General features: G+C 38.1%; 1 protein-coding gene across 1 annotated transcript; it reads right to left on the reverse strand.

The window, feature by feature from the left end:
• Nucleotides 1–4,242: 4,242 nt before the first annotated feature.
• On the reverse strand, nucleotides 4,243–4,779 carry LOC134668334 (uncharacterized). The gene has a single exon (XM_063525815.1). The coding sequence runs from the start codon at nucleotides 4,777–4,779 to the stop codon at nucleotides 4,243–4,245; it is 537 nt and encodes a 178-aa protein (XP_063381885.1).
• Between the last annotated feature and the right edge of the window lie 8,145 nt (nucleotides 4,780–12,924).

The raw sequence follows: 12,924 nt of genomic DNA on the forward strand, positions 1-12,924 counted from the left end.
AATAACAGTGAGACCATAGCACTGCAAACTTGCAAAGGTTTGAAGAAGACGCAAAAAACAGAATATGAAGCGAATGAAACTTGTTTACCGCTGTCAATGGTTCCAATTAAACTATTGATAGCATATAGACATACACGTAATTGTATGGAGAGAGGACTAGACTTTACATGACTTTACACAACAAAATACTTTAAAAACAGGTAACGCGGGAGTGCGTAATTGCGCGCACAATCTCGCAAGCGTCGCGCCCGTTTACCTAAATAGATTCAAATGAATGCGCGCGATTAGCTCGCCGCGCTGGCGCATCCAGCACAGAACACATCTGAACAGAAAGTCCGGTTGGTCATGATAGACATGATGTAATAAAGGTGGTCTACTTTTATAGTCTCATTGCTGTGACTGTCACATCATTTAGGGTCGGTTGCACCAAACCGTCGGTCACCGCGTTAAAGTGTTCGCTTTTTATTGTATGGAAATTTTCATAGTACTCTGTTGAGTGATGTTGATCAGTCTGTTAAGTGTGGTTGGTGCAACTAGCCCTAGGTATTTTAAAGGAACTCTCTATGATATATTCAAAGAAAAAATTTCATTCACATTCGTGGCAGCCAGTCGGTATATAAGCAGTGTCCGGGTCGGGGCTTCAGGAGCTTAAGCTTCTATGACATGACGGTGATCACGTGATGCTTTCCGTAGAAAACGACACCACAAAATAGATAGGTACAGAAATCAATCTACATACAAAGCGCGCTCGAGCAACGCACACATAGACACTGCTCACGGACACGATATCTCGGACCGGTTGGGACCACTGCGAGCGCGAGTGCCATCAGCTTGAGACACGCGTCTGTGAACTTTTTTGTGCAAAAATGGAGAAACAAAAAAGAAATTATTATAACCGTACAGTGGACGGTTGTTTAAATTCAACATTTAATGGTGAATTGTCGTTTTTTAAGCTACCAGTGGCTTCAGAGAGAATGGGAGTGCGAATTTATTACATTGTACATGCGAATGCGAATTTATTACACTTTAAAATATAGAAATCGTGCATTTCGCCAATCTCGAAATCATCGCAAGATATTTTCTGTTTTATAATATTATAATGACATTAAAATTAAAATACCTATATTTGAGTTATTAATGTCTTTTCCATATCTCGGGACCATGGGGTCCCGGACCTTTGGGAGGCGTACGTGGGGCCGAAGCCAACAGCGCAGAGGCCCTTAAAGACACTTTAATCTAAAAGCAAGGGATACACGTGGCGGATACCATCCCCGAACGCACAATGTGATACATCCGGAGATGGTCTCCGCCAGGTGCAAAGACTATTGCAGTGCAGCACTTTTGTGCTGCGATGGGAACTAAGGTCTTGGGCTATAGATTTGAAAGTTGGATGGACTGGATAATGGGCTATGGGAGAGACTAGCGGACACCTGGCGTGACAATCAGTCTCAAAATTGTGTAAGACAGGTGGTGACTCGCCTACTCATTTAGTGGGCCCTACAACGGCCGCACGCACAGTGCGACAATAGGGCAACACTTCGGAGCGGCTGTAAGGTTGTCGAGAGGTGAGTCTGCGGTAGCCAGATCCCGGTGATCCGTTCAGCAGGCCGCCGGCGTTATGACATTTTACACTTCCAACCTGGAGCATAGGTCCCGCTCTTGCGACTCCACTCTGACCGGCCAATCAAGGCAAGCACAGAGGCGAGGGCCAGATGACAGGGCCCTCTGGAATAGGGGTCCGCGGTGTCGCCACTCACCGTCAGCTCGCCACAAGCTGCCCCCGCGGGGTTATTAATGTTATTATTAATTTATATTTCCATTCTTCCTCAACAATAAATCAAACAACTAGATACGAGATACGATACGATAGATACGAGTGCCACTACCACGATAGTTTTTTGTGCATAAGCCATACCTACATACATAGTTCGCAACCCTAGAGCGACTGCCGAGCGTAGGTATGAAAAGTAAAGTACATACATGTGATTGACTTCTGTACTTATCTGTTTTGTGACGACACGCCGGCGCCGGTAACTCCGGCCCAAACACGGCCCGGTCTAACGTGAGTCATCCTTAAGTGTTTGTTTCATGATATATAATTTGTAAAAAACAATTTAATTTGTGTGTAAGCTCTCCCCAACAGGCCGTATTCCTTTACAAGTTTACACGATGGAGGTGCGGTTCTCACCCAAAGAAGAAACTCGCTAAGATTTGTCAATTCTTCGTACAATGTATATAAGTATGTATTTATCTATATAAGTATGTATATCGTCGCCTAGCACCCATAGTACAAGCTTTGCTTAGTTTGGGGCTAGGTTGATCTGTGTAAAGATGTCCCCAATATTTATTTATTTAATGTTATCAAATAATTTTACGAAGGTACATAACTGCAAAACATGGTGCATTTTCTTCGCTCAACTAATCTATATGTCAGATCCTCGACAGCAAACAGGTTTGATGTGTTACTATATTTTAATTGGGATCAGACGGGAGACTGACGGGTCGCCTCAAACCGATCAGAGGGGTTTACGACTATTACTTACAAGATGTAGATCTCACCTTCTTTATGCCGTAGCAAAATAGCAATTAAAACCTCCTACTCTGTACTCAACTCGTAGTTATGTAATCGTTTTTATTATTTTTTTACTAAGACATATCAAAGTGGTAAATGTATCTTTATAACAATTATAACCTGTACACCGGCTGACACTTTGAAAATTAGAAAGCATCCATTGTTTTATAAGCATGCTGAAAGAATTGAACACTAGCTGACAAAGCAGCTGATAGAAAAATAGATCTACGTACGTTTTTTGTTACTGTATTCATACTAATCTGACATGAGTGTACTTCCTATTTTTTCTAACGTACGCGTGCATGTCCAGAGCACGCAATCAATCTGGCTGACCGTCACGGCTCACATTGCGCACACTTAGCCGACCAGTGATCAATCAACCGTCCGTGTCCTAATCTCACACAGACCGAGTGCCTATGCTGCGCGAACGCTCGTGAATCCAGGGCTTATTAGGCGAACCAGAGGGCTTACCGTGAACCACGTTCGACATGTTGCCTCTCTATCGAACTTGTAATTTCGTACGTAGCTATGACAAGGAGGCAACACGTCGAACGTGGTTCACGGTAGGCCCTCGGCTTCTAGTTATTACGTGATGTCACAGTGGGATGGGTTGTGCTGTGCTCCGACATCTTATAGACGACAATTCTGGAGAGTGCTGTACCGGGCAGGCGAATGCTGCGATCGGATGGGCTCTGTCCGCTCTACCGCTGTTTTTAACGTGATATCGACTTTCGTCACAAGTTTGCGTAATAAAAAACGCAGAAATCAGCGTAAGTAATGGCCAAATAAATACTTACATACACTTAGATTTCTCGCTCGGAATTAGAGCTCGCTATGCGACTAGAATATTAGCGTGCCTGTCGGCTTTTCCTTGTTGCTCTACATTTATCCAAGTGTCGTAGACTGGAACAGATAGCATTCTCAATCGATTCATTAGTAAGTATTTAGCGTCACAAAAAAATCATGTAAAATCTTGAGAAAATAATTGTCATACCTACTTATATACCTATATATTACCCACTATAGGGAACATTTTCCTCAAGAACAGGGATTTTCTGACAGTGAGTAACGCAAATAATGTTCATCATAAATGTTAACAATGTTGTTTTTAAATACACTCTCTTAACGAGGTACGTCACGTTTTTCTATTTAACAAAAATATTCAGAATTGTTGGTATGAAAATAGCCATATGGATCGATTAAGTGACAAAATACGTGTTTCCTATCTACAATAAAGTAGATTTATTACACTGTGTTTCAATATTACACCTATTGCAAAATTGTTGAGCAGCATCGTGGTGTTTCACACGTTTGCAACAATGTTTCTGAAGAATTTTGATAACATTCTAAAAATAATCGAACGCTGGCAACTGCCCAAAGCAAATTACCCAGTAACAAATTAATAACAATTTGTTAGCATTAAGAGATCGCAAAATAAATGGCGACACTTATGTATGAACACACTTAAACAAATGAAAACATGAACGCACTTTTTTTTTTAAATAAAATAAATAAGAAGCTTTTATTTCAGGCAGTGGGTACCCATATACAAAATGCCTTAAAAACTAAAACTACAACTATTTACTGACACTGTAGAGGGGTGCCACTCATGTTAAAAATATTAAATATTAAACTAAATCAAGATCGCACATTTTAAGTGCAGTCATTTTTTATTCTGGTCCATTGTGAACAGAAATCCAGCGCTTAAACACCGGACTCCTTATATCGTCAGAAACAGCCACAAGTATTTTGTTGTCGGAAAGGCGCAGTCTTCTCCAGAACGAGGCAACGCGGGATCTCGTTACCGCGAAAAAATCGGGGACCCCCGCGTCCGCGAACATGCCCGACACGCTGCAGCACCGCGGCAGCCGCATAAGAGCCCGGAACACGTCATTGTACTGAACTCTTATTCTGCTCATTGCCTTCTGCGTGAACGTTATCCACAACTGGGAGGTGTACATGCCTAAGCAGTATGCCTTGAAGAGTGTGGTTTTTATATCCTTGCTGTATTTAGAAAACCGCCGAGCGAGCATGTTGCCTCTGACGGCGAGGGCCCTCCGCTCGCGCTCAACATCATCATCGTCATGCAGCCGTTCCGTCAACAAGTGTCCCAAATACTTGAACCGCTTAACAACATTGATTTTCGCCCCACTTAAATACACCGGAGGTATGCTGTCCGGCCCAGAACCCGCCGCGAACACCATCATCTCGGTCTTGGAAACATTATATTTCAGTCCATGTGAATTACCATAATGTTCACAGACCGAAAGTAGCCTCCTCAATTGCAGGGTCCGCTGCGGGCGAAAAGAGGAAAACTGCTGACAACATTTAATAGTGTATAATATAGTAATTATTATATTACTAGTAATCGACTTTTGTGTGGTCATTGTCAGTGTCGCAGTCAAGTTCTTGCGTTTGTTGCTTTGCTTTAATTTGGGCAATAACCTTGCTTTTTATTATCCAGCGTATGGCCAAAAAGTTCTGCTTATGCCTGTGCTGCGTGCTCACAATAAACTGCGCTCTTTTATCCGATGGTCGGCCGCGCAGCAAACAATTTATGCATCAACCACGATAATGGCCGTATTAATGGAAATTGACACCAACCTCACCTCGTGGGATCTCTTCCATGCCCGCTTAAGGAAACATAATATTAACGATGCAATCGTGATATAATAATCTCGTCCTCACACTCCGAAATTGCCTGTCTGTGCGTCCATCATAACGCTAAGCGGCGATAATTAATTCGTCGATGGCATCGGCTGTCAATTAACTATTTATGATTATGGCCCATTTTTATTTCCGTGCTAGGTATCTGAATTATTATTGGGTGTTGCTTTACTCGAATGCGTGAACGTAACAATTTCACAGTTAAATTCATTTAAATTTATTATTTTACTACTGTGTTAATTTATGTAGTTTACGCAATCTTCATTATTTTTATTGGGTATTTAAGTATCCGTATATTCAAAACGCTTATACCTAATCATATGTGTATTTTATTTACCGTCATTTCTATTAGTGATCATTACTGCGACATGAGTTACCGCGAGACTGCGAGCCGGACTGTCTCCCCGCGTTATTTATTGGCATGTAATGGCTTCTAATGGGGGGCTATTGAATCCGCCACCTGGACCTCTTTTATTTCTGGCGAAGAGGGCGTGCCTTCGTCTCGGACCATGTGAATATTCATATCGCGGGCCCGATTCAACCGATTTAATTGATACCCGGCCATGCTCTGTTGTCTGCAACTCTGCACGTATGGACAAAACGTAATTGCTCGTTAAGGCCCGATTCGCGATTGTTTCTTGATTATGAAAATAAAAACAATCACGACTGTGAGAAGTATCTTAAAGGAAACCTGACAAACGATCCAACAACGGGCTGTTATTATTTTGCATTTAAAAACATATCTTTGTAAGGCGCTGCGGACTCATAAAGCTTGTACCTACATTGACTACTTAACATATGCATATAATGAAAATGAACGCACGGTTTTCTACACTGCTTGGGTAGATGATGATATCAACGGCGCAACAAATAAGTACATATTCGAATTTATTTAGACCTTTCGTCGATAACACGCAGTACTCGGTTCTTTTATTTGTGCAACACGACAGGCGCAAGTGCAATTTATTGATACAGTGTTCGATAACCAGTAGGTGCGTCCCACGCGGTGCGAACACAATAAGAGATGAGCGCCCAATGTCCAACATTTACAAGTATTGTGCTCGGAAGGAAATAGCGAAGGTTCATGCTAAATACGCCCAATAAATAGTGAGTATTATGGTGTCGTAAAAACAAAGCACAGATCACTTGACTACTAGAAGGAGCATATAAGACGGCTCATGATCACCACCCATGGACGCTCTCGTTCATACTTTTAGCTAATGAGAGCAACCGCTCATTTCATTTGCAGCGACGTTTACGTTCAGTAGATATTACAACAGTGATCAAGTTCCAATACAAGCATGACCTGGTATAGTATAATTAAAATAAGAGTATAATGCAATGCGGAGTGTATGGAAAGTAGTCGATTAAACAAAGTCAAGCTGCGCGGACAGCGGCGATAAGCTAGGAGAGTCATCCCGCGTGGCCCGTGTTGCATTTGCATTGTTTCCAAGCACCTTGGACATGTTAAAGTTATATGATCGGCTGGCCATTCCAGTATAGCACGTAATGAATCATATGAAGATACTTTATTCAGATGTACCTTTTATAAATTAAAAAAAGCTGGATTTATAAAACCCTAATTAACATATCTATCTTCGACTAGGTATTTTTTTTATTTAAGTAAATGCCTACAATTATATGTGTGTCACAAATTGTTATATGTTATGTTACAATTCATTCCTCAGTATATTGTTTTTATACTGCTTTAATATATTGTGTATTGTGTACAATATATTGTGGTCAGCTTTGTCTATAAATGTATAACTATTGTCGTTTTCTAGCGAAAAGGTAAATTGTTACATATGTCATTAAAATGCATTCTGTTTTTTATTACCTACATGTTGAGTATTGTATACTTAAGAAAAAATATTCCAATATAAAAGTTCCCATGGCTAAAACAGCCTTATTAACTAATAATTGGTCATTAAATCGTGAAAAAATCAAACCTTACAATTTTATTACTAAATTCTACCAATAATGTGTATATTCAATCCAATGAATTTGATTTTACGACACCCTGTTTACACATTCTATTAAATTTTCATAATCAAAACTGCATAAATTATATTTAAATAAGTAAACATTGAATTTTACCAATAAATGTGGAAAACAAATAAGAAGTGACAAGTGACAGTCGGTTATGGGCATTACGGTGCTTGTAGCCATAAATGACCGAGAACTAACAGGATAGAAAACACCTTCGAATATCTTTTACATGGGGCATTCCCACTGCATAAGTGAGTCTAAACTTCAAGCAGACAAGTGCAAGCGCGCCCTTAAATAACTAAACATATAACTGATTTTTGAAATGCTCGAAAATTTTAAAAAATCACTACGAACTACATCGGCCTCTGCTCTTGCGGCTCTCCCCTAGGAAACCAAATGAGAAGAATGTTTCGTATGGTGGTAGAATTGTTGGTTTTTCTGAGTTAGGTGTTTCAGTTTAAATCTGGCACAACACGGTAAGTACCTACAGAGTTTCTTTTTTTTTAATTTGTAATTTTTCTGTTGGTAGGAACATGGTCAGCTGAGTGCAGAGTTATTGTTTTGTTTTCAATCAATTTGTGGTTCCAAGCAGTCAAGGTTCCAAGGGTCATTCGAGAACTCAACTCACCAGAGCGTGCGCTATCTGTATGGAATATACAGCATTTCGGATGCTACACCATATGTGAGTAATCTACGCACGCTGCGCCGATGCGTCTAACGATCAAAACTGCATTAATCTCAAGGAATTTTACATTAGATTTAACTGCTTACAAATATAACATTTTTTTATGAAGCATCTACGATATTCAGGGCGTTGACACTTTCTTTACTTAGTTACCTATGTCCATCTTGGGAGAAATCCTTCGTACTTGGATTTAAAGCATGTGTACATTTATGATGTGTAGTTGTACTAAACATTTTTTTTTATTTAGAAAGAAGAAGTGTTAGCAAAATGTAATTTTGGAAAATATGTTTATATTCAATATGCGTCTACAGTAAGTACCTTCGAACTCTTCGAAGTTAATTACTCGAAGACGAGTAAGGTTTTCTCGCCTTGCTCGAGGTTCAGTTCGGTATAATAGAATCTTACGCTACCTTCGAAACCTACACCGGCGCCGGTAATCAAAAAGTTTCTTTCAAATTGTACAAATATGTTCATTTACACATACAGGGTCATTTTTGGACCGTTAGCCATATTGTGCGAGCTGCGAGGTGAACTTTTTTCTATGGGACCAACTCCGATATCACAAAATTTTTTTTGGCCGTTTAATACATTTTCGTCGAGTGGATGTCGACAAATTCTATGGGAAGGCAATATTTTTTTTTGATGTTTCGGGGTTGGCCCTATAGAAAAAGTTGTTCAGTATGACCTACCTAAGCACTTCGCACAACATGGCTCACGGTCCAAAAATTACCCTGTATTTGGGTAAACGATATTTTACGAGTAGTTGTGCCCGTAGTGCCCGTTAAGTATGTATGTGTATGCTACGACTGTTGATCAAAACCGTCAGTAATTGCGTGTGCAATATTGTGAATCGCGAGTAAGTAATGGTGAGAGAGCTCGCTCCTCCGGCACAATTATAAGATGCCCGCAGGCGAACGCGTGGTGCCTTCACCACGGCTCCATTCCAAAAAGACAAATGTTTCCTTGTATTCTAATACATTTACGCCATTACAATAAATAAAGTATTATACCAAACGGCAACGCGGCGCCATCAGAAGTACCACTATCCTAGGTTTATATGCTGCTGATAGTCTGGTTGCTATCGTAATTACATAATAACATTGCTCACTTGGGTATTGTATGTAATTACAGGCCGGAATACTACTATGTGTCCTAACACGCTTTAATTTTGAGAAATACTCATATTTAAGACACCTGCCGTACACATTCCCGTTGGCAACGGCGAGATATATACATAATAGATAAATATGTAAAATAATTCATTTATTTATTTATGCTGCGGTACCTATAACTATCGAACAATATCTAGAACTGGACACAAACATACAAACTTTGTCAACTTCAGGCAATCCATACTCGTAACTATACATTTTCACGAAATGATTTTATGACATGATTATTAAAAGATTAATACCTATGTCTAAAGTTTAAACACTAGGTTTTTTTAAATAAACTACTTACCTCCTTTGGTAAAATAACCAAATGAGTACCTTTAAGTAAGTTGCCAGATGAAGTAAACACAAGGAAAGTAACATTACATGTAGGTTTTATTAAGATCATGAATATCCGTAACAGTGCATGATCGAATAAATAAAACTAGTTTACCAAGTTAAGGCAAAAATAGTAAGCCCAATCAAACAGTATGGTGTAGGCTGGTACGTAAGGGTCAAAGTTATTTACAGCTCGTAAATATATTAATTGCCTTTCGATTAGTTAGATTTACAGTGAATTATTCTTTGACGGAGTTTATTTGAGTCGTAACTTTAGTTAGTGAGCAATTAATTTGTTATGCAAACTGCTACCTAACGCATATTAGAAAACTATACTTTAAATATAGTAAGCATCTCTTATGACTACTTGAATGAAAAAAATATTTTTTAGAGTTAGACCAAAAGACGTCTGCAACGATTTTGATAGAACACGCAGTACAAGTGTTATTTACTTATACGTCATACATTAAAATAACAGTTGCACCGCGTGTGCTATAAAAATCGTTGCAGATTTCTCTTGGTCTTACTCTAAAAAATATAATATTTGACTTTTGTTGGATAAATAAATGATCGTAGGTATCGTATGGAATCCAATGGAAGGCATTTTAGGAAATTGTATAAATAAAGTAATAATTATATTTCATTCGCAATTCGGTTATCCTTTAGCCCCTTCCTGCATATAATAAAAATATTTGTTTCTATTTGAACTTATTGAATATTATATCCGCCATAGCTTCGTATGCGGTAAAGGGTTAGTATTAAAATAATTTCAAAAATTAGGCAAGTGAAATATTAATGATAATTTTTTTATGTAATTAGTGACTGCATTCCTAATTTTCTCAAATGATCTGAAGCCGCTTAAAATTCAAGTGTAATCAAATTTACCCCTTATCAATGAAGAATCCGTTGATAGGCAGTTAACCGGCCGTTATTACATCATAAAGTCCAATTTTGGACTAATTGAAAAAGGAAAAGCGGAACCCAGTCACAAATTACCGACACTATATCAAGTGTTAAACGGCACTTATCGACGCCGAATCGGCGAGCGGTTATTGACGATGAAAAATACACAATTTGTGGCAATAAATCTACGTCAGCGGCCATCGGTAGCCGCTCCGATGCTTTACTTTATTATTTATTACTTAAAAGGTAATTTTTAAGAGGAAGCACTTAATTACAAGATGAGATGGTACGAGCGAGCTTCTAGCTCGTGGCAAAGGCACTTTGCACAGCAGCATTCAGGGCTGGCAAGTATCAATGACAAAACACCTAATCTAGGAATAAGATATATATATGTCGTAGTAAGATAGATATAGCCGTTATATAGTTATAACCCTAGGGATATAATTATATGACGTAACATAGTTATACGAAAGCGATTCATTACTATCTTACTAGGTATATAACTATAATACGGCTTTAGTTTAGTGATATAGTTATATTACTGGATTAAGTTTAGTGAAATAATTGTAAGTATGAGTGCAGTGGTGCGGCGGAGGTATAGTTATATCCCTAGGGATATAGTTATATGCCGTATAGTACGTAACTACGTATTATAATCATATTCCTAGTAAGATAGTAATTGTAGGTATTAGGAGTGCGGCAGTGTGGCGGAGGTTTATTTATATCCCTAGGGATATAGTTATATGCCGTATTATAATCATATTCCTAGTAAGATAACTATTATATATATTTTCATGCTGCTATTTTTAAGGGTTTATGAGGCATTGCGATCGATTCACGAAAGCTGGCGCGAGATTTGACAGAATTTCAATGAAAATAGCTGTCACTCAGTAGAAATCTCGCGCCAGCTTTCGTGAATCGACCTGTACTTTTACGTAATATTGCTAAAAAGTATTATACGGCATATAACTATATCCCTAGGGATATAACTATACCTCCGCCGCACCGCTGCACTCCTACCTACAATTATTTCACTAAACTTAATCCAGTAATATAACTATAACACTAAACTTAATCCAGTAATATAACTATATCACTAAACTAAAGCCGTATTATAGTTATATACCTAGTAAGATAGTAATGAATCGCTTTCGTATAACTATGTTACGTCATATAATTATATCCCTAGGGTTATAACTATATAACGGCTTTATCTATCTTACTGCGACATATACATATATAATATAATGGTAAATTTTATTTCAACCTACCCGCTCTCCCATGTAATTGGTATATTTTTTGTTATTCATTTATTTTCCAACTTATGTAGCTGTAACTACCTAGTAGGTACGAGTGCATAACTTTTAATTCCAAATATATACTACGTTTTGTTCAGTCAGATAACGTGTGTCTGGGAGTTTATTAAAGAAATATTGAAATCCTGTAATTTTGCCAAACGAATTTAACTCATGTTTACGTAATAATTTTTTAAATCTCATAATCTAACTGAAGTATTTGAAAATTTTGTGTAGGTACTTTTAATTAGTAGTTCATATACAAAATAACCAGTACCTATTTTGCCCAACCCTGCAAGTATAGAATGAGAAATAATAGGAAGAGATTCTATGAATAACCAATTGATAGTTCTGCTATTTTTGCTATTGTGCAGACGGTCCCCATTGAATCAGGGTTGAGAATGTAGTACAAGTTACCTGTGCGATAACTGAGACACTACAAAGAGCTTTATTAATCACACTAGTAGACTGATAATATAACTATTATAAAACTGGAAAGTGCGAGTCAGACTCGCCCACAGAGGGTTCCGCTCTAACATATTTTTTTTTTAAATAGTTTTTAGATTTTTCCCTGTATTTTTAGTATAAAATTATATTAGCTGCCAAATTTCATAGTTCTAGGTCAACGGAAGTACCCTATAGGTAAATATTGATACCCTTGTGTGGTAGAGTGTCGAAATATACGTCGTTTTGCGGCATAAACGATCGTATTTTTTTAAGTTAACTTATAAGTTTGATTTTTTCACAGCTTCCAGGGACCGTAGACCTACGTATACATATAATTAGTTTTAATTCCAACGCGATAACTCCACAAGTTCCCGAGATAAAGGGTCTTGACAGACAGACGGACGGGCGGACGAACAACAAAGTGGTCCTATAAGGGTTCCGTTTTTTCTTTTGAGGTACGGGACCCTAAAAACTTATAGTGATTTAGGTACTTACAAAAATTAATATGTACTTACAAATAAAATGAATAAATATTTATTAGGCGATTTTAAACAAATGTTTATTAGTACCTACCGAATGATCTTTTTTTTGGAATAGGCAAACTTACCGTCCATTGGGAATTATGGACAAAATTAAATATAGGTACCCACATAAGGGATAAAAAATCGTCGTTTTACTACAAGTACCTAGGTTACATTTTACTAACGGTTAACTTTATACTGTCCTGTTTCACTCTAAATAGATTTCTATAGGTAGCCGTTTGATTCGGTTGTATCACCTACCCTCCAGCAGAGAAAATTTGGATGGTTTCAGTTTTGCTTATTCTCAATGGCTTAAGTCATTAAGAAAGAAAGGAAAACTTAAAATTTCAATCCA

This window comes from Cydia fagiglandana, chromosome 10 (assembly GCF_963556715.1).
Source record: "Cydia fagiglandana chromosome 10, ilCydFagi1.1, whole genome shotgun sequence".
NCBI lineage: Eukaryota > Metazoa > Arthropoda > Insecta > Lepidoptera > Tortricidae > Cydia > Cydia fagiglandana.